General features: G+C 52.9%; 1 protein-coding gene across 1 annotated transcript; it reads left to right on the forward strand.

Annotated features, from left to right (window-relative positions):
- Positions 1-186: 186 nt before the first annotated feature.
- On the forward strand, positions 187-21221 carry GLIPR2 (GLI pathogenesis related 2). Its single transcript, XM_036076136.2, has 5 exons — positions 187-326; positions 10209-10317; positions 10666-10769; positions 12618-12695; positions 19696-21221. Exons 1-5 carry the CDS (start codon positions 314-316, stop codon positions 19854-19856), a joined length of 465 nt encoding a protein of 154 aa, XP_035932029.1. The 5' UTR covers positions 187-313; the 3' UTR covers positions 19857-21221.
- The last annotated feature ends 353 nt before the right edge of the window (positions 21222-21574 follow it).

Raw genomic sequence — 21574 nt, forward strand, 5'->3', positions numbered from 1 at the left:
GAGGTCCCGGACTCCCAGTCCACACCGGGAGAGCCCTGGACAGTCGAGGAGGTCCCTTCGCGAGGCGAGTTCTCCCGAGTCGGACCGGGAGGCGCGCGGAGAGCGGAGCGCGCGGCGCCTCCTCCGGGCAGCCGGCGGGGTGGCCCCAGGCGCCTCCGCCGGCAGCTGCCGCTGCCTTATAAGGCGGGGGCCGGGCCGCGCCGGGGGAGGGGCTGCGGCCGCCCGGCCTCCTCCTCCGGGGTCCAGCTGCGCGGGGCCGGCAAGAGAGCGCAGCGCAGCGGCGGCGGGAACCGGGGAGCGCGCCGAGCGGGCCATGGGCAAGTCAGGTGAGCCCGCGGGCCGGCCGGGCGGGTGCGGGGAGGGCTCGCGAGCCTCGGCTCCGGGACCCCCGCCTTCACCCTCCCCCGCGGCGGGCTGGTGCCGGGGGGAGCGGGGCGGCCGCCGCCACGCGGGGTCAAGACGCGGGCTGCGCTGCGGGACCCGGGTGCGGGCTGGAGAGGCGTGCGAGGCGAAGCGCCCGGAGGCTCCGCGCCGGCAGTTTCCGGGGCAGCCAGGAAGCCGGGGTGGCCGTCGGGCCACCGGGAGAGAAGGAGGGAAGGCGAGACCGAGGGAGGGTCCCCCTGTCTGCGAGCCAGAGATTGCGTCAGGGAGGGTTTCCAGGCGCTGATGGGATTAGCGCTCAGCGTCCGGCCAAGGCGTGGCTTTTGCTTTGTTTCTGGAGCACAGTTAGAATTGGAAAAAGCCTCCAAACTATGACAGCATCTGTTGCTACAAAACAGCTCTCCCCAACCAACCCTCCTAAGGACAGCTCTGAGCATCCTTTTCTTCTGTCGTTGTCCCTCCTCCCCTGAGCGCCCCCTTTGTGCCAGGCTCAGTCTGGCTCCACCCGGGTACAGAGTCGCGCTTCCCCTTTATGTCTGACCTGTCGTTGCCCATCCTCACCACTGTGGCTGTCCGGGTGAGCTTTCTAAAATGCAGATCTGTCCTGTCACTTTCTAACATCTTTCATCCCATTGTTGGCAGGTTAAAGAGTACGTACTCTTCCGTGGGGCATGGGGCCCCCTGGGAGTTGATCGTCACCTCTTACCTCCCCCTGCACGCAGCTGTTAGGAGGCTGGCACGCTTGTCCCTTCCCCTGGGTTCCCTCTCCCAGCGCTCACCACCACCTCTCTGCCTCTCCCACTTTGCTGAGGTTGCAAATCCTCTCCATCCTTCTAGGCTCAACTTGGCCTGGGCTCCCCTCCCTGATTTCCACCCCCCCCCCCCCAGGGACGGCCCCCTCTGTGTCTTTGTTGCAGCCCTCCCAGCAGTCAGCTTGGGACACTACCCCAGCCATGGACCTGTTTCCCACAGACTCCTCACTGCTGGGGGCCAGGGGCTGAGTCTATCCCAGCATAGTTCCTGCCTCACAGGACACTCTCAATGAACAGCTGTCCAACAGAGTTCAGAAGTCCTGCTTCATGGGAAGTTGGGGCTGTCATCCTTGGGTGGGTGAGGCTGGGTCCCTCCTTGAATCTCTTCTCAAGATCCAGACTCATGAGGTACTGGTGTTGAGAGTAAGTGGCTTTCCCTGGCATTCATCCTGACCTGCTGTGACAGGTCTGGCTTTCAGCCCTGGCTCTGCTAATCACTTGCTGTGTGATCTTGAACAAGGCTCTTTCCTTCTCTGTGCCTCATTTTCCCCATCTGTACAGTGAGGGTGGCCCATATGCTCTCCAGTATGGAGAGGTGACATAAGGAGTTGCCATGTAGTTCAAGAACAGGGTGATAGGGGGTAATGAGGCAAGAGCATGGCAGATGTGAAAAAGCATTTTGAGAAATCAACTCCTTTCTCTGTACCTTAAGAGAAAATCCACAAATTCTCTAAAGCTACATTTGTATCAGTTGTTTCTGGCTTCTTCCCTAAGAAACAGTTTTCCAGAACTTCTAATACTCAGCTATATGCCCATTCTTCTATCTGTTCATCCATCCTCCCTCCCTCCCCTCTTCCTTCCTTTTCTCTTTCCCTCTCTTCCCCCCCTCTATTTATTAGCTGTGTGCCAAGCTGCAGGCCCCCTGCTGTGGAGGGCAGGCCTCTGTCCTCAGGAGTATTCATTTGGATCATGAAGTGAATCCTAAAGCTGATTGAGGTGGGGGTGGATAGGCTCCAGTAAGAAGTGGGAAGTGATTCAAGCCATAAGGCGGGTACAGGTGGAGAGTGGCAGGAGATCAGGGGAGGGAGAAATCTCCTCTGCAGAGGGGATCATTGAACCTCCTGGAGGATCTTTAGCCATGGGACCTCGGGTGCCACTGAAAGACATTGATCTGAAAGCCCGAGTTGTGCCAGGGTGGAGGGTGGCTAAGACGGGGAGAGTGGAGGTGGGGGTCAGGGGAGACTATTGCATTTGCCCAGGAGAGAGATGACAGAGGCATCTAAGGACTGCAGAGGACGAGGGGGTGGATATTTGAGATGGTAGCCAGAAACAGCCTTGGTGACCGACTTACTGTGAACATGAGGGAAGGGCCAGCAGGGCGAGTCTGGGTGCAGGCTGGTGGTGACACTCGGAGGACCAGAGATGCACAGTCAGGCTGCTCTCAGAGGTGGAGGGCAGTGGCAGAGGACAGGAAGAGGTGGTTCAGGCAGGCGTCCCCCCCCATTCCCACCCCCACCACACATACCCGGGGACCTTCCAGAATGCTGGTCCAGGCCTATCTCCCTCATAGGCACATGCATTTCACTTGGCTCTCCCAAAAACTGAGCCCCCAGGACAGTGTCTGGCTCCCCTAAGGGTCCCCAAGAGAAAGTGACTTTTCTAGGTGACCCAGGCCGCATGGGCCTTCAACACAGGCCCAGCCTTGAGGTTCCAGGCCACCAGCCAGAGGTTATCTGTGCTGCAGTGCTCATAGCACTCACAGATATTTGCCCACACAGGGGCTTTATGTGGTTCCAGCAAGACCAGGGCAAGGAGTCAGCCCCTGCCTCTTCCGAGCCTCAGTTTCCTCATCACTGCATAGGGGCCAATCTCTTTTTAATTTTTGACCTCAGATATACGTCAGAGCTTCCTGGGGTTGTGGGCATTGCTGAAAAAGTATTACACAACTGACAGCTTAAATTCCAGAAGACACTTGGCCCAGTGCTTTGAGATTCCCAGGACCTGCTCCTAGCCCTGGTCTCCCTGCTGGGCTTCATTTTGCAGTAGGTGTGATGGGGGCAGAGAAGAAAAGCACTGGCCTCGGGCTCTGTAGAAGCCTCTGGTCCCTAATAATAGTGATTACCAATTATTAAGCTCCTAGTGCATGCCAGACTTGAAGCTAGGTATTTTATACATGTTACCAACATTTGTTAACAACACTACAGGGCAGGTATTAATCAATTTTGTAGGTTTATAGAGGTTGAATACCTTGCCCAAGTTCATATCTTGACCAGTAAGTGGACAAATAGGGATTTGAACCCGGGTTTCTGCCTTCCCAGCTGTGTGCTTTTCCCTCTGCCACATGACCACGTGCCGCCTGCTCCCCACCTGCTTCTCACCCTGGGTTCCAGCTCCGTGGGGACCTCTACACAGCCTGTGGTTACCTCTAAGAATCTTAGTGTCCCACTACCCGCATGTCCCAGCACCAGAGGACAGCAGAGCCGAAGGCCTTTTAGGGACCGACTAGCCCAGGAATTTCCTACCGAGCGGGGGCTCTCACATCTCTGCGGGGAAGGCTATGTGGACCAGATCATTCCAGCAGTTCCATTTTCATGTGTTGATTTTATTGAAAAAAAGAAGGGGGGAGGAAGTGGTTCAAAGAAAGGGTTTCCTGCTTTGAAGCTACTTTGAAATCCACAGATGTCATCCATCCTTCCTTCACACAGGTGGGGAAGCAGCGGGCCGAGAGGCAGGGACTTGCCCGGTGCCTGGCAGGCCTGAGGGGCCGCAGGCCCGGCCGAGAATGCCCAGCCACTCTGCAGGCCAGAGCTAGCTCTCCCTGGCTGCTTCAGCCCTGCAAGGACTATTGTCTGCCCGCGAAGGGGCAGCCTGGGGCCCGCGCTCTGGGACATCCTTGTTCCCAAGTGGGCAATTGGGCAACTCTTCATTGTACGTCATTTTTGCCCTTAGGGAGAGGAAGACGTATGTGAAGTGAAAGTGTGCAAGATATGAGGGAGGGGAGAAGGCGAAGGGAGGGACATTCTTAGATCTGGCTGTAATGTGGACTCATTGTGTGACCTTGGGCAATTCACATATCCAACCGAAAACCACAGTTTCCTCCTCTGTAATGAGAAGGCTCCCATTCTAGTGCCTTCTCGAGGCCCGTGTGGGGGCTCCATTCATTTGTTCATGTACTCATTCACCCTGCACATGTCTGAGACCAATTTAAATACCAGCAGCCCTGCTCGCTTTAAAATCTAGGTTTTGGGGGCGCCTGGGTGGCTCAGTCGTTAAGCGTCTGCCTTCGGCTCAGGTCATGATCCCAGTGTCCTGGGATCGAGCCCCGCATCAGGCTCCCTGCTCGGCGGGAAGCCTGCTTCTCCATCTCCCGTTACCCCTGCTTGTGTTCCCTCTCTCGCTGTGTCTCTCTCTGTCAAATAAATAAATAAAATCTTAAAAAAAAAAAATAAATAAAATCTAGGTTTTGTTTTGTTTTAAGATTTTCTTTATTTATTTGAGAGAGAGCAAACGAGAGCTCGCACAAACCTGGGGGAGGGGCAGAGGGAGAGGTAGAAGCAGACTCCCCGCTGAGCAGGAGCCCAACATGGAGCTCCATCCTGGGACCCTGGGATCAGGACCTGAGGCTCAACCAACTGAGCCACCCAGGAGCCCCTAAAATCTAGGCTTTGACAGGGCAGTTTCTCCCAAGGCCAGAGGCCAAAGGGTCTCTGCCCAAAAGTGACGATAATAATTATGGTTGACATTTAGGAACTCTTCACTGTGTTCTGGAACTATTCTAAAGCATTTTTTTTAAAAGATTTTATTTATTTATTTGACAGAGAGAGATAGTGAGAGCAGGAACACAAGCAGGGGGAGTGGGAGAGGGGAGAAGCAGACTTCCCACCGAGCAGGGAGCCCGATGTGGGTCTCCATCCCAGTGGTCCTGGGATCATGACCTGAGCCGAAGGCAGACGCTTAACGACTGAGCCACCCAGGCGCCCCACTAAAGCATTTTCATAAGTTAATTCATTTAACTCTCACAACAACTCTGTGAAGTAGAAACTATTCTCCCCATTTTATGTATGGGAGAAAGGCACAGAGTGATTAAACAACTTGTCCAAGATCACACAGCTATTAAAAGGCAGAGCTGGGATTTGCCTCTTGAATTTCCTGGAACCCAGGCAGAAAGAGCAGGAGCTACCCAGGCTACCCGTCTGGAACTCATTCCTTTTTTTTTTTTTAATCAACTTAAAATTTTTCTTCCTGATAAATTAACAAAACCAGCTTTGCCCCAAAGATGGGACCAGATCTCTTTCCAGCCTCTTGCTAAGGGGACAGAAGGGGCCTGTGCACAATTTCCGCCCTGATTCCTGATGGGCCTCTTTGGTGGGGATTTTGGAGAGGGCAGAGAAATGAGTCATGCTGGGCCCAGGGAGGCCTCAGAAGAGGACCAATGCTGAGGGAGGAGTCTAGCCCAGCCAACAGCCAGAGGCAGGAGGGGCAGGACCTGAGTTTTTATCCGGCAGTTAGAGGCCTGGGCCCCAGAGGACCTTCAAGAGCCCCCATCCTAGTTCATCGCCCCCTCCTGTGGTGGAGACAGCCCCACCCTGACTCCGTCCCTCAGCCACAGGGAGCCAGGCCCAGACAGCTCCTCCCACCTTCCAGTGGCTCTGACCTTAAGCCCCACAACTGTCCCCGGCAGCCCCTGATTTTCATCTGGGGCCCCTCAGACAGGTCTGTCCATAAAGGGCTTGGCACAGAGGAGGCTTTTGAGAAAGTTCTTTTCTCCTCTTCCTTCCTCCTCCTCAGAGACTGGCAGGCCCAACCGCACTGGACCTGATCCTCCTCCTGGATCTGGTGACCCCACTGTCTCTTCTGTGTGCTTTCCTCTGTGTCCTGGGCCTTGGGGGTAGTACGGGGTTAAGGACAGGGTTTCCCTCTTCGTGGGTCTACTACCCCTGGACCATTTGTGGGAACTTGGGCAGGTTACTTCCCTTCTGGAGCCTCAGTTTCCTTATCAATAAAAAAGGTACAGTAGTGGGGGCTCCCACAAAAGGTGGCAATAAGCAAAGAAGATCATGTATAGGCCTGGCACCTAGAGATGGTTGGTCAGCAGAAGAAAGGACCTCTTTCATTCTGGGCTGGCACCCCGAGCCTGTCGTTCTCTGAGCTTCAGTTTACCCTCCTACAAAATAAGGACGTCATTCCTACCCTCCCCCCTTGTGGGGTGGCTGTGAGGGCTCTCCCTGCCTAATGTGGGGATGGGTGGGTTTTCTTTGACTTTTAATCTTTATGTTTATCTGTGTTCTAGGGTTTTTCTACAGAATAAGGTGTGCGTTTTGCTGGGTGTGTTCACAAGTGATATCTTGCCCCCACGGAGGCTGAGGCCCTGCTCTGAGGAGCCACATGGGTGGAGACTAGCCTCAGAAGTGTGGCTGGGGGTAGGGAGAGAAGGCTCCCCTATCAGAAAGTCTTCCTGACCCCTTCCTAGAAACGCTGGCCCAGCACACTGGCCCCACTGGCAACAGTAACCAGCGTTGGCTTCTGGGCACCAAGCTTAGATTGGGCACAGGAACTTTCACTTTTGTTTCTTTTTACTTCCCACATTCTGGGAGTGCAGTGACCTAGTTTTTAGCAGCCTTATATGTCCCTCTCTGCCAAAAAGACTGCAGGACCCATAGCACTACTGGGTCCAGTGCGACCTGAGCCCGGCACTCAGAGCTGCCTTTAAACTGGCTTCCCCTTAGCTACCCACCTACTCCTTGGATCTCCCCCTCCTCCCCATAGCCCCGGATCCACCAGCTCCCTGGTCTGCCCTGGCTCTTTCTGTGCCCCCTTTGCCTCCTCCCTGCCTCCTTCAGGGAGCCTTCCCCCGTACATTGGTGGTCCCCATTGCCCGTGCCACTCAGTCCCATGCACCTCCTGTGGTGTCCCATTGTGGCCTGCCAGGGACATGGGAGCTGGCAGGGACATTAGTGTGGGCCTCGCCAAGCCTGTCCCTTAGATGGGGACCCGCTGCCACCTTGACCATGTGCACCCACACCTGGCCCTGCACCAGACACATACACTTGTGATCACTCCATCTCCTTAGTGGAGCTCTGAACTCCTTGGAAGCCTGAGGGTAGCCATGCACTTGTCTCCTCTCACCCCACCCTGATGGCACCTTATGGGATCTCAGGATTGAAGGGACTTGAAGGTCATCCGATGGGCCTCCAATGCCTGAATCCTTTTGAGAAGAGTCACTTGTTTGTATTCCCCCAGTGCTGGAGAGCTCATTACCTTGTGAGGTCACTCTTTCATTTTTTGGAAAGCTTTGATTGAAAGTTCTTTCTTTGGCTGAGCTAAAATCTATCGTCCTGCCCTTTCCACCCATTGGCCCTGACTTTGCCCTCTGGAGCCCCAGAATTCATCAGAGGTCTCCTCTGCGTCTTCCAAAGTCTGAGCTCCAGGATGAACAGACCCAGTACTTGCCACCATTCCTTATAAGACCCATTTCCAGCCCCTTCTCCACCTGGTCACCACTTGTGGACACACGTCAGATGGTCGCCGCCTCTCAGACAAGGCGGGGGCCGGGCTGGGTGGGGCGCTCCAGCTGGTCACTGGCTCCTACAGGACGAGCAGTGCCTTGCCCAGGAGCTGGTGGGGTTCTAGCTGCCAAGCCACCCTGCTGACTCCTTTGTGTTTCATCAACAAGAACCCCTCTGGTTCCTACCAGTCGCTATGGCTTCCACCTGAGATACTCTGTTTTGTTTTGTTTTGTTTGAAATATCTTATTTATTTATTTGACAGAGAGTGAGAGCACAAGCCGGGAGACTGAGGGAGAGGGAGAAGCAGGTTCCTCGCTGAGCAGGGAGCCCATCATGGGACTCGATCCCAGGACCCTGGGATCATGACCCGAGCCGAAGGCAGCCGCTTAACCAACTGAGCCACTCAGGCGCCCCTGAGATATTCTTTAAGAACCTCTGTGACTCCGTTATCCCAAATACCACATTAACATACTCAACCCACAATCTTTTTTATGACTGTGGTAAAAAACACGGGACATGAAGTTGACCATCATAACCATTGCAGGGTAGGCAGTTCAGTGGTGTTACGCACATTCACATCGCTGTGCAACACACCGCAGAGCTTTTCCATCCTGAAAATCTGAAACTGCCCGGTAATCAGTACCTTCCCTTTTCCTCCTCCCTCGCATAAACCTGAAATCTTTATCTTTCACACCAACAAGGGTTTGGCCCCTCTCTTGACCACAAAGACCTGAAGGGTTCAGGTTGCAGCTCCACCTCTGTCTTGGTGACAAGATGGTAGAAAGCAGCTACCGTCACCCCTTCCTTCACGGGGTCCCCCATGTCTGCCTGTCAGCCACAGCCTCCCCCTGCCCACACTGCTGTGACCAGACCTCACTGAACTGCCCCGCTGGGCCCCAGAGGCCTAACTCTTACCGTGATTGGAACCCCCTGGGGCCGGCTCAACTGCCACCCACCACGGGCGTGGCCCGCAGTCACCTCACCTCTGCTGGGCCGCATTTAGCCCAGAGCTCCCTGAGGGTAGGCCCTGCCCCGGGTCTTCCTTCTCCTGCATCTCCTCAGAGACACAGTGGGATTTGATTCGAAGCCCCAGGAGACCTGGGGAATCGGCTGAGGGAGGGGGAAGACCCCCTATCGGGTCATCTCAGCCTCTGGGGTGAATGAAAAGAGCAGAGGAGAGGAAAGGCAGCTGGTGACCTGGGGCGGGGGAGGAGTGGCACTTTGTTCACCCTCCGTGTTGCACCCTTACTGCCCACCGCCAAGCCTCAGGACAGGCCCCTGCCAGATGAGACTAGCTTGGTGTAAGGGCTGCCGTGGCTCTTACTCATAAGCCACCGACTCCCAGAGTCCTACGGCTGGTGCTCAGTGCCTTCCCAATCAGCCTCACTGGCTCCTGTCTGGGCAACTTTGGGGCCTCAGATCAGGGGCCACCTTCCTGATCCCCCAGCCCATGGTAGGTTACTTTTCTCCAAGTTCCTCTTGACCTATGCTCCCTGCACCTGGGCCCCGTCACTCTGCCGGTGTCTGTTACAAGGCCGTCTCCCTTCTGTGTGTGAGCTCCCCGAGGGCAGGACAAGGTGGCTGTGTCTCTGGGGCTCTCGCACAATCCAGGAGCCGGAGTGGAGGCAGCGCTCAGAGAGCAGATGAACTGATGGGTGGGTGACGGGTGTCTGGCTGGCTGCTGCTCAAAGGATGATGAACCAAGAGAGGATGGATGAGTGGTGGGGAGATGGATGAAGGGTGTGGGATGGAGGGGGCTCCATTCCAGAGCCAAACTGGGGTGACTTCTGTCCACCGTTGACCTTGCCTCCGCCCCTTATTCTCTCCCCAACTCCGTCCTCCTTGAGCTTGTCCCTTGGAAGTCATGACCCAGTCGGGCACAGGCTCCACCTCTTCCCTCACTGCATCCCTGGGCCCAGCTGCCCCCCCGACCCCCACCACATTCTTTTCCACCCTGTCCCCTCACTCCACTTCCCCAGTGCTGTCCTCCCCTGGTCCCCTTCTTTATCTGTCCCAGTCTTTTGGTTTCCCCAGCACAACGCGGGCACCCTCACCACAGCCGGGCCCGTTCTCCCTGGGCTCCCACCTCCAGCCCTTCCCAGCCCCCACCACACCCCATAGGTCCAGTCTGAGTTATCCAGTCTCCACACATTTCTTTCCAGCGGTTCCGGCGTCCCTGTCGCGCCCCCAACCCGCTGCGCCTTCTATGCACCTGCGGCCCAGCCTCCCCTCACGGCCAGCAGAGTCTTCCAGAAACACACATCTCCTCTCAGCCCTTGTGCCCATTCAGCCCCTTCCCATCGCCCTGGATAAAGCCCCAGATCCCTCACGTGGTCCACAGGGCCCCACGTGATCCATGAGGTGCAGATGTGCAGAGACGGGGAGGCTGCCATCAGGGGTGTGGAGCAGGGCGTCACGGTTGCTCGGTTGGCCGGGGCGCCGACGGGGCGCGGCAGCCTGTCCACGTGGCCTGAGGGTTGAGCTGGGCGTCACTCTGAAGCCAGCATCATACTTTCTTGGTGGGTCTTTTCTCTGCACTGAGACCTTCTCCATTCTGAAATTATTGCAGCTTCCAAGCAGTTTAATAATGAGGTCCTGAAGGCCCACAACGAGTACCGGCAGCAGCATGGCGTCCCCCCACTGAAGCTCTGCAAGAAGCTCAACCGGGAGGCTCAGCAGTGAGTCCCCCAGAGCCCCGGGGTGACTCCGGCCCTTCATGGCGCCGTTGCCACTGTCACGGAGGGGCAGTGGGGTGGCCGGAAGGACATGGGTTTGGGGGGCAGATACAGACAGGCTTGAATAACCCTTGTGCCACTTACCGAGGCAGGTCCTTTTCCTCCGAGCCTCGGTTTGCTCCTCTGTAAAATGGGGCTGTTGTGGGGCGCAGAAGAGAGGCTGGCGTGATGCTCCTGATTTGCACAGCTAGCCTGGGGCAGGGAAGGAAGCTCAGCCACACTAGGTTAGGGCTCACACTCTGGGGCTTCCCTGGGCTGGCCCGCTCTGAGGAGGCACATGGACTCTGGCAGGTATTCAGAGGCCCTGGCCAGCACAAGGATCCTCAAGCACAGCCCGGAGTCCAGTCGTGGCCAGTGCGGAGAGAACCTGGCATGGGCCTCCTACGATCAGACAGGTAGGTTGCTTTCTCGGCCTCCCTCTCCTCCGCCTGAGCTGGGCCCAGGACCTCCAGTATTCAGGCCCCAGCACCCTCCTCCGTGTAGCCTTGGTGCCACAGGCCCAGAAAGGGAAAGGGGCCCCAGAACTCTCTGTGTGTGCTCCCGGGGGCTGCCTGCAGCTCACCACAGTGTTTCAGAGGGCTGGCTCAGGGCCAGGCCTGCGCTGGGTGCCAGGGACACACAGATGAGTCAGACTGCCCGACCCTCCCCTTCGGAAGAGCTCCCAGCTGAGGAATGGGGGCGGGGGAGGCAAATCATTTCTGTGCCCTTTCCGTGCAGAGTTTCAGCCTGACCCTGTGGGCTCTCAAGTATCCCCAGACACAGTTTTACTTTCTTCACATTTTGCTTTCTTTTTTAAAGTGTTGGTGCATTCACTTTTATCCTCAGAAAAATGCAATTGAGCTTTTTTCATGTTAGAAAAAAAAAAAATGAGGAAGACAATCCCTCCATCCAAGGTCGCAGCCTGGAATGGTGATCCCGCCACACTGACCAAACATTCTTGAGCTTCCTGGCTCTGACAGGGCTGCCGTGGCTTTTTAGGAAAAAGTGCTGGAGAGAGCTACTTTGCCCTCTGAAGCCTTCTCCAGACCCCAGCGGGAGGATGACTGCCCCCCACCCCCCCGCTGAGCCTGACATTCCTGGGAGTTCCTTGGGGAGGCCTGCAGTCCTCTCGGTTTCCCCAGAGCAGCGGGCCTCCGGGAGAGGTGTGCGCATGCTCCTGAGGAAGGCGGGAGCCTGCAGCCTGCAGCCTCCTTTCCAGGCCCAGGCTGTGGGCCCTGATGGGGAGAAGGCTCCCTGAAGGGACGGGACGAGCAGGCAGTGGAGGTGATTGGTCCCAGCCTTGCGTTGGCCCCCTGTGGAGCCCTGAGCAGGTCGCTACCCTCTGTGGCCCCGGTTTCCCCATCTCTGTCTCCGCAGGCTGTCTTTGTCCCCGCCCTGGCTACACATTGGGATCTTTTGCAGCACTTTTAGAAAAGATCAGTGCCTGGGTCTCTCCTCCAGAGACACTGACGCAGTCTGTGGCAGGCCCCGCATGTCAGCCACGTTTCAGGGCTCCCCCGGGGAGGCCGGGGTGTAGCCTCTGTTCTCTGAGGCCTTGCTTCTCAAAGTGTGGTCCACGGGGAAGCAGCAGCATCTGGGAGCTTGTGAGAAATGCAGACTCAGAGCCTGCATGACAACAGTGCAGACAACTTTGACCTAGGAAGTCAGAATCTGCATTTCAACAAGCACCCCAGCTGATCCATACGTATATCGTATATCGAAGTTAAGAGTGAGACTTTCTGCTGTGGGATGGAGGCTCCCTGCTGTGGCCTTGACATCAACAGCTCCCAGGGAAATGCTGTGGGTTTTCGCCTTCCAGCACCGGCTGGACCAGCAGATGCTTAGAATGAGGACCCACCAGCCCAATTGCCTTTCCTCCTGTGGATATTTCAGGAGACATACTTGGGGTGGGATGAGGACAGAGTGTCCCAAAAACTCAGAGCATCATTAGAAGCCCTTGGAGGACATTGCATTCAACCCTTGTACAGAGGCCCAGAGAGGGGGAGGCCTTGCCCAGGATTCCACAGTAAGTTAGTGGCAGGGCAGGTCCCCCAACGCCAGGCCAAGGCTCTTCCCAGTCCCCAGCAAGGCCCCCTCTTCAGCCTGGATACACTCATGGGCAGGAGTCCCTGCTTCAGCTCATTGGTGCTTTATCAGACGTCTAACTGTGGGGTGGGTGGTTTGGGGTTAAGGGGAGAAGATGGAAGGAGTAGCAAGTGGGTTGATTTTGCTGCTGAGTTTGAATCAGTGTCTTTTCCATACAGGAAAGGAGGTGGCTGATCGATGGTACAGTGAAATCAAGAACTACAACTTCCAGCAGCCTGGCTTCACCTCCGGGACTGGTGAGTGAGGGGGTCACCCCAGTGGCCCGGTCCTGGGCAGGGTTGCCATTGGGCGTCTGAGTTTGGAAAGGCACTAACCCTCTGAAAATCGATCATTTCCCTCCTATTTTACCTCTTCCGTATTTCTCTGGTTCAACTTCGCCCAAAGGGATCAATACTCTCTTTCCCCATCACTTCTCCCAACACACACACACACACCCCTCTGTCCGAGAACATGTGAGCCACGGATTCCTGCCCCACCAGCTCCAAGTTCTCCACATGACTAGAGTGTGCCAAAGGAGGCTGTGGATTTTAAAAAGTTCCTGAGTGCTCCTCCCAGAAGTGGTCCTATAACCGGTCGTCCTATTGCCAGTCTTGGTCCCCTCCAATCCAGTCTGCTCCCACCAACCAGAATATTCTAAAGCCCTCTCTTCAGGAAAAGGGCCACACTGCTCACTCTCTCCTTCTAGTCTTAACGCCCCCCCCCCCCATACCCTGCATCCTTCCTACATGCTCCCCACACCTCCAACCTCCCCCTTCACCTTTTCTCTCCAGTTTGCGGTTCAGATGAGCTTGGAGTGCAGACAGCCTATAGCTGCTCTCAGCTCCAGCACTATTAGTTGTGTGAACTTGGGTTGACTCTCCGTCCTTCCCTGTCCCAGAGGGAGAGGAGCAAGGCAGTAGCCTCTAGGGGACATTCTGAGAGCTGGTGTGTGGATGCAGGCAAGAGCTGCAGGCCTCGGCAGCCCTGGGACCATCCAGCTTTTCTGTGAGGCCTCCAGGGTGAGCAGTAAACATTTAGCTGGCTGAAGCCCCAGGCAGCCACTCTCAGTTCTGGGCTCCCTCCTGCCCCTCAGCCGACTTCTCTCACCTGGCGCCTGCCTGTCTTTCCTCAGAACCGACTCAGATCTACTCGCGGCCCAGGATGGGTTAGAAGGGGCTGAGAGTTTCTCTGACCAGAAGGCGCCAGGAAAACTGAAAAGGGGGTTCCCTGCCGACCCCCTACCCTACCCTACCCTACCCCATCCCGCCCCTGGGTGGAGCCCCTATGGCCTCTCACCGTCTGGAAGATTCTTCCGAAGCAGGAAGTGACATGCTCTCGGAGCCAGTCACTGTTTCCTGTGGTTTGCTGCTCACCCCTCTTGGGCAGGGGTTCTTGCAACAGTGTGGGCAGGACTGTGGGGCAGAGGTGGTGGCATCTGCTGGGGCATTTCTCCTCCCAGCTCTCCAGGCCCGGGCCAAGGAAGCTGCTCTCAGCGCCCTAAGTATGAATCGATGGTTCTGTGGCAGTTAAATTCGAGAAGTGAGGGAGGGAACAGGAACAGCCTCCTCCCAGTGATTAAGGTTCTGTGAAGACACAGAACCTGTCTTCTTTTCATAAAGTACAGTGTCCAGAAGACATTTTATTTCACAGCCTCTGGATTGGCTTTTCCCATGAGCAAGGCTCCTGAGCACCTGGACATGTGTCAGGGCAAGTTACTAGCGTCGCTCCTGTGTGCCTGCCACTTGGCAATTGTAAAGTGTCCGCATTCCCAGCCACGTAAGCCTCACAACACCAGTTGTAGGTGGGGCTTTATTCTACCCATTTTGCAGAGGAGGAAACTGAAGCCCAGAAAGAGGAAGAGACTTCTTTTAGATCTCCTATCCTCAATCCGATGCTTTTTCCATGGCTCCTGCTCCAAGGTGGGAATCTTGCAAGTGTTAGAGCTGGGATGGGACTTGCCATGATCACGGACCACCTGTCCAACCCATTGCCCCTAAAGAGGAAAATCCCAGAGCAACTAGCCCCTAGGCTGTCCCAGGTGCTAGTGAGCAATGCCTGTGGACAGACGGAGCCTGAGCTTAAGACAGGAGCCCAGCTTTGGGTGGTGTTAGAATCAGAGCTTGCGAGACCCTTCCCATGCCTCAGGCTCCCCCAGAGCTGCTTCTTGCCGCACCATTGTGTAGGGATTCCCTGACCCGAGTCCGTGTTGTTGGGAAAGAGCCTTTGAAATATCCTGTAATCTATCCCCACCCACCCACCCTGAGTCCACATCTTGTGATGAAGGACACAGTTCTCTGCTGCATGCTGAGCGGAGAGAAACTGTTCCTTTGTATTCTTTTTTTTTTTTTTTAATTTATTTATTTATTTGAGAGAGAGAGAGCACGAGAGGGCGGAGGGTCAGAGGGAGATGCAGACTCCCTGCTGAGCAGGGAGCCCAATTCAGGACTGATCCTGGGACTCTAGGATCATGACCTGAGCCGAAGGCAGTCGCTTAACCAACTGAGCCACCCAGGTGCCCCCTTTATTACATAATGAGTAGGTTGGTTTGTTCGTTTATTCTGAGTAAATAATACTTTTACATGATATGAAATCTGCAAACTGTGTAAGGTAAAAAGTCCTTCCATTCCTGGTCTCTAGCACTTTCCCTTTCAACCAGTGATACCCATTTCTTGTGTATCATCCTAGAATTGGTCTGATCTTATACCAGCGTTAGGTAAATATGTTCTCTTTTCCACTTTTTTTTATACCCTGGTATATGATCTGTTTTGCACTTGCTTTCTTCACCCAGCAGATTGTTAGAGATTGTTCCATGTTAATACAAAAAGAGCTTTGTCATTCTTTCTTACTGTTGCACATTATCATTATTCTCTTGCAAGGATATACTGTAACTTATTAAATGTGTTTTTTCAAATGTATATTCTAGGAAGTTGGGGTCGATTGCAGGAAAGGAGGATGTGATCCCTTTAGGGAAAAAAAAAGGTTTTGTGTCAGTGATTTAGTTAGAAACCACTGTGTATCTGATGGTTGCTAAGGAAGTCGTGTCCTTTAACTTGTCTCTAAATACCCATACTTAATTATCTCTGGACAGAAACCTCCCCGGCCTGAGGGAAAATCACTTAGTCTCAGCTGTTTGGAAAAGGCTTCCACAGGCATGCGAGCTGCTGATGGGCACCTTGTGTCTGTGATCATTTTCTTGGCAACCAGTGGATAAATGGCAGTTCTTCCTTGTCTGGGCAACAGAGAGAGTGGGTGGTCAATAGCCAAAGTGTCCAGTTCTCTTGAGAGAAAAGGCTCGCGTGGAAAAGGGCTTGAGACTTAATGAAAAGACAGCCTGTGGAAGCGGCGACACCTCACAAAGCTGCTGGAAAGCCTGGAGCTATGACTCAAAAAGTAGGAGGACCAAGGGGGAATAGGCAAGAAGTGTTTCTCTTCTATTTTGAGGTGAAAGTCAGAGTTTAGTGGGCAGTGGTTAATACAAGTTTAAGGATAAGTGGAAAAGATGCCTAATTATACCTGGGGTTTGTTTTCCTTTAGTTCTTGCTTTGATTTTATCACAGCAGTTCTACTGATTACTGTTTATGGTTTGGTATTCTATAAACAATTTGGTAACCTCAAATCTTTTATGGATATAGACAACAAAATAAAGTATTACCTAAATTTAAAAATTATAAAAATGGAGTTCATCTGTAGGGCAAAATACACACAATCTTTTTTTAAAGATTTTATTTATTTATTTGTGAGAGAGAGAGAGAGAGCGTGCGCACACACACACACACACACACACACACACACAAGCAGGGGGGAGGGGCAGAGGGAGAGGGAGAAGCAGGCTCCCGGTAGAGCAGGGAGCCCGATGTGGGGCTCCATCCCAGGACCCTGGGATCATGACCTGAGGGGAAGGCAGACACTTAACCGACTGAGCCACCCAGGTGCCTCCTTCCTTCCTTCCTTCCTTCCTTCCTTTCTTCTTTCATTTTCTGGTAAAACATATTTACCATAAAATTAACCATTTTTAGGGACGAGTACCACATCAGTCTCCCTGCTCTACCGGGAGCCTGCCTCTCCCTCTGCCTCTCTCTCTGTCTCTCGTGAATAAATAAATAAAATCTTTAAAAAAATTAATCATTTTAAGAACACAGTTCAGTGAGATTAAGTACATTCACATTGTTGTACAACCACTTCCCTATCCATCTCCAGAACTTTTCAGCCATCTCAAATTGAACCCATTAAACAATAACCCCCATCCGTCCCTCTCTCCCTCCCCACCCCTAAGCTCTGGTGACCACTATTCTACTTTCTGTCTCTATGAGTTTGGTGATTCTAGGTATCTAATATAAGTGGAGTCATATAATATTTGTCCTTTTGTGTCTGGTTTATTTCCCTTAGCATAATGTCCTCAAGGTTCAACCTCAAGGTAGAATGTATCAGAATTTCATCCTTTTTAAGGCTGAATAATATCGTATGTGTATATATAACATTTTGTTTCTCCATTCATCCATTGGTGGACATTTGGGTTTTTTTCCCGTTTTAGCTATTGTAAATAATGCTGCTATAAACATTGGTGTGCAAATATCTGAGTCCCTGCTTTCAGTTCTTTTGGGCTTATACCTCGAAGTGGAATTACTGGATCAGATGGTAATTCTGTATTTCATTTTTTAAGGAACCACCATACTGTCTTCCACAGTGGCTGCGCCATTTCACATTCCCACCAGCAGTGCACAAGGGTTCCAATTTCTGCACAGCCTCACCAACACTTGTTATTTTCTTCTTTAAAAAAAAAAAAAATCCACCCAAATGGGTGTAAAAGGGTTACCCTCTTTCTTTCTTACCCTCTGGGATACTTAGCCACTTCTGATTCAGTTTCCTCCTTCCCTCTGTCTCTTCCATTCTTCATCTGATATTTGTCGAGCATGTCCTATGTGCCAAGCTCAGTGCTAAACACTGGGGATATTGTGGTCAGTAAGACAGGTGTCGGGGGCACCTGGGTGGCTCATTCGATTAAGCGTCTGCCTTCAGCTCCGGTCCTGATCTTGGGGTCCTGATAACGAGCCCTGCAATCAGGCTGTCTGTTCAGCGGGACGTCTGCTTCTCCCTCTCCCTCTGTGCTCTCTCTCTTGCTCTCACTTTCTCTCAAGTAAATAAATAAAATCTTGAAAAAATAAAATAAGACGGGTGTGGTCCCCACCCCTCAAGGAGGAAGCGTAATCTCTTCAGTGTTGTTTGAGCAAATGAATGCCATTCTGCGCTACAGAAGTCAATATTGACCTGTCAGAGGATCTCTGTAAGTCCTTAACAGTAAAGGTGGGAAGGATCAGCTTCCGCCTTCTACTCCTTGGAGACGAAGAATTTATGGTCATTGAGCAAAGAGTACATTACAGCAACTCTTTGACCCCCAAGGGGAAGGGGAGTTGGAAGCTAAGCTATATGAAAAGTTTGAAAGAAGCAGTGAGTGAGGGGAGGGCGGCCTCAGCAGCGGGACACTGACGCTGAGAAGCTTAGCAAACCACAGAAGTGTGTGGAGGGTCAGGCAGTAGCTTGAGAAGGAACTGGACTGTTTGGCTCAGAGCAGAGGGAATTGAAGGAGGCTCTAACTTGTCAATGTCTCAAAGAGCGCAAAATGTAGAAGGCCTGCACTTGCAGTGAGGGTAGAACCCAAGCCCAAGATGGTTCTTCCGCATACCTTTTTAGTCATTCCCTCATTCATTCCACTCATTCATGCAACAAAGTCTTATTTTACACTTTTCCTGTGCCAGGCTGTGCCAGGGTACTGAGTATAATTTGGTGAGCAAAACAGTTTGGTTCCTGCCCCTGTGAGTCTCATAGCCTAGTGAAGGAGCCAAGCAAATGAACAAGAAATCAAATGCATGTAACATTGCAAATGGTAAGAATGCTGTGAGGGGTAAAACAGGGTATGATAAGATGATCTTGGGAGGGAGGTGTTCAGGAAATAAGTGATTGTGAAAGACTTCTCTGCACAGGTGACATTCAGGCTGAGGCCTAAGGGATAGGAAGATGTTGGCCATCAGGAGAGCATTCCACACAGTGGCCAATGTGTGCAAGGGTTCCATGGTGGGAAATAACCGGACATGTTCAAGGAATGGAAAGGAGGCCATTGGGCCAGAGCATTCGCTTTCATCTGAGGTGCAACTGGAAGCAATTGAAGGGTTTTTAAGTGGGAAAGAAAACAGATATGACTTATGTCTAAAAATGATTACTCTGGCTCCTTTAGAGAAAGTGAATTGAAGGAGGCAAAGGTGGATGCTGGGGAACCGGTCGAGGGCTATTACAGTGGTCCAAGTGAGAAAGTTTGTGGTTGGAACCCAAGTTTGGGGAGTGGATGGACTTAAGATCTATTTTGGAGTTAGAGTCTCCAGGACTGAATGATGGGTTGTTGAGGGGGAAATGAGGGAGAAGGAGGAATACAGACCAAGCCCTAGGGTTGTGTGCATAGAGGGAACATTAATGGAAATGAAAGGTAGGAAGAGCAGTAACTCCGGGGGAACCAAAATCAAGAGTGAGGTTTGGATAGGTTACATGCCTGGTTGCCATCCAAGTAGAAATGTCAAGTAAGTAGTTGTATCTGGAGCACAGAGGAGAGATCTGGGCTAGGAAAATAAATTTGGGAGCCAGGGAAAGATGAAATTGCCTAAAGAGTACAGCAAGTGAAGAAAAGCAAGCCCAGGACTGAGCTTTGGGAAGGGCAGGCCCCTCCAACATTTACCAGCAAAATGGAAGAGGAGGAAAAGGCAGTAAGATGGGAATGCCAAGAGAGGGCAGCATCATGGAAACCAAAAGATGGGGTACTTCGAAAAGAGAAGCAGTCGACTCTATTAAATGTTCCTGAGATGTCAAGTAAGAGAGAGACAAAAAGTGATCTTTGGGGAGAAACATGGAGATCATGGGTGACCTTGAAGAATACAGTCGGGGGGGAAGGGGGGAGGCAGGTGCCAGTGGGGTGGCATCCTAACTGTTGGGGTCACTCGGCTTTGCTGTGATCTCTGGGAAACCATGAAACCTTTGGGCATCGGGAAACGGTGAGGTGAGGAGGGTCTTGTGTGGCTGATCGAGAGGACCTGATGCCTCAGAAACTCAGGCAGGCAGAGTGCTCTATGTCTCCTGCCTCTGACTGGTGTATGTGAAGCTCAAGCTTCCCAAACCCGACAAGACGGTGCAGGGGTTCGGGGATCCTTGGAAACATCCTCCTCCAGATTCTGCTAACTAACCTGTTTCCCTCTCCCCCTGCCTCTGCCCCTCCAGGACACTTCACAGCCATGGTGTGGAAGAATACAAAGAAGATGGGAGTGGGGAAGGCATCTGCAAGTGACGGGTCTTCCTTCGTGGTGGCCCGATACTTCCCAGCAGGGAATGTCGTCAACCAGGGCTTCTTTGAAGAAAATGTCCTGCCTCCAAAGAAGTAATTCATTAAATGTAATGGGAATGTGGCAGACTTAACATGGATACGAAGTGCCTAGAACAACAAAAACTCAGCTGTGTGTCTGTCCCTGTGGGTGTATGTGCTTGTGTGTGTGATGCATGTGAGTGTCTCTTGCACACGCACTTGGATATACGGTTCTGTATGAACTTATTCTTATCAAAAGGAATGAGCCTATGAAGCCTTTACCCTGATGGTTCCCTAGACCACAATTATTTGGACGTAGGGGGGAAAGAATCAATTTTAAAACTTTTTTTTTTTTTTTTAAGCAAACTTCTTTTGTACATTTCTTATAATATCCATCCCTGGTCTTTTTCTATTCCAAACGTTTGTGATGCTTCGAGGTGAAGTTCATTTTATGTGATCTTCATGCATTGTAATCTACTTTTGGTAGATATTTAAGATTATTAAACTCTCATTTAAATGTAACATAAAACAGCTTTAAACACGTAAATATAGAGCAGCTTCCATTGGAAACATGGGACAGGCAGGAACTGCATTTCACAGAATGATTGGGATTTCTCAGTTGTAAGACATGATGTCATCTGCATGCCTCCTGGAATTCTCTGATGGGAATGCCAAAGAACAAATGGAGAGAAAAGTTGCACTTCCTTGCATTTTCTATCTTTAAATAGCAAAGTACCACTACTACCACCGCCCTTGCCCTCCTCCCACCTTTTTTCTTAAAATCCTCTGGCATCTCAGAGCTCGGTATGTGCCTCCTGGTTTCTGGGGCCTGGGTCTGAAAGTCACCCTTCCCCCACCTCGGCTAGGTGGCCCAGGGCCTGTTCTGGGAGGAAGCCCCTCACGCTGCCCGGGCTCTCAGCCAAGCGTCCGACCGATGAGGTCAGTGAGCGTGGGGTGAGTGTGAGCTCACCAGGGCCCCCGGAGGAAGCCCTCGGCCTCTGGCCTGCCCTCGCACGCAGGGCGGGAGCCCCGGCCTGTTCGGCAGCCGTGGCTGCAGCTGCGCCCTGCTCCCTCCTGGGGTGTGTGACAGGCCCAAGTGTTCCAGGGACACAGCCCACGTGGGGGCTTAGACTCGCCAGTTTGCTTCTTTGTTTTGCCTCACACCCGACAAAGTTCCCCTGAATAACGATTTCACGTGGTCCGCGTGGGAGGAACCGACCCAGACGCCAAGCTGGGTGTCCCGAAAGCATGGCCTGTCCAAGCGGTAAGACGGCCGGGGGGGGAGTTAGGAGGCTGCCGCCTTAGGGTCAGTCGGAGCAGGCCAGTCGGGGAACATGCTTCCCGAAGGTCTGCGCTGCACTGTGAACACAGCCTCGTGCTGTGCCCTTCACTTCACCCAGGGATAGCGACTGAGACAACAATAAAATTTTCTTCTTTTGTGTAACATCTTCCATGTCATTCATGCCCGATTCTTGACTGGTGACTAAGGTAATCATAACTCTTAGTTCCTGTCTTAGGTAACTCAGGCTTCCCAGGACGTCCGACCTCTCCCCTGTACCTTGCGCCCCTTTGGCAGCTACGTTTTGATCCGTGTGACCTACCCTCACACGGCTGACTGGACTGAAGTGGACATGTGATCCAAGGGCAGCCAATCCCTGGGCTGGCCACGGACCAGGAATCTGAGCTAAGAAATGAGCAGAGAATTTGCCAGTGGAACTAAAAAATTAGGATGCCATGAGTCTGAGTTAGGGCCGTGGCCAGCCAGAACTATATGCAAGCCAATTGCCAGTTGAAAAT

Source organism: Halichoerus grypus, chromosome 14 (genome assembly GCF_964656455.1).
Source record: "Halichoerus grypus chromosome 14, mHalGry1.hap1.1, whole genome shotgun sequence".
NCBI lineage: Eukaryota > Metazoa > Chordata > Mammalia > Carnivora > Phocidae > Halichoerus > Halichoerus grypus.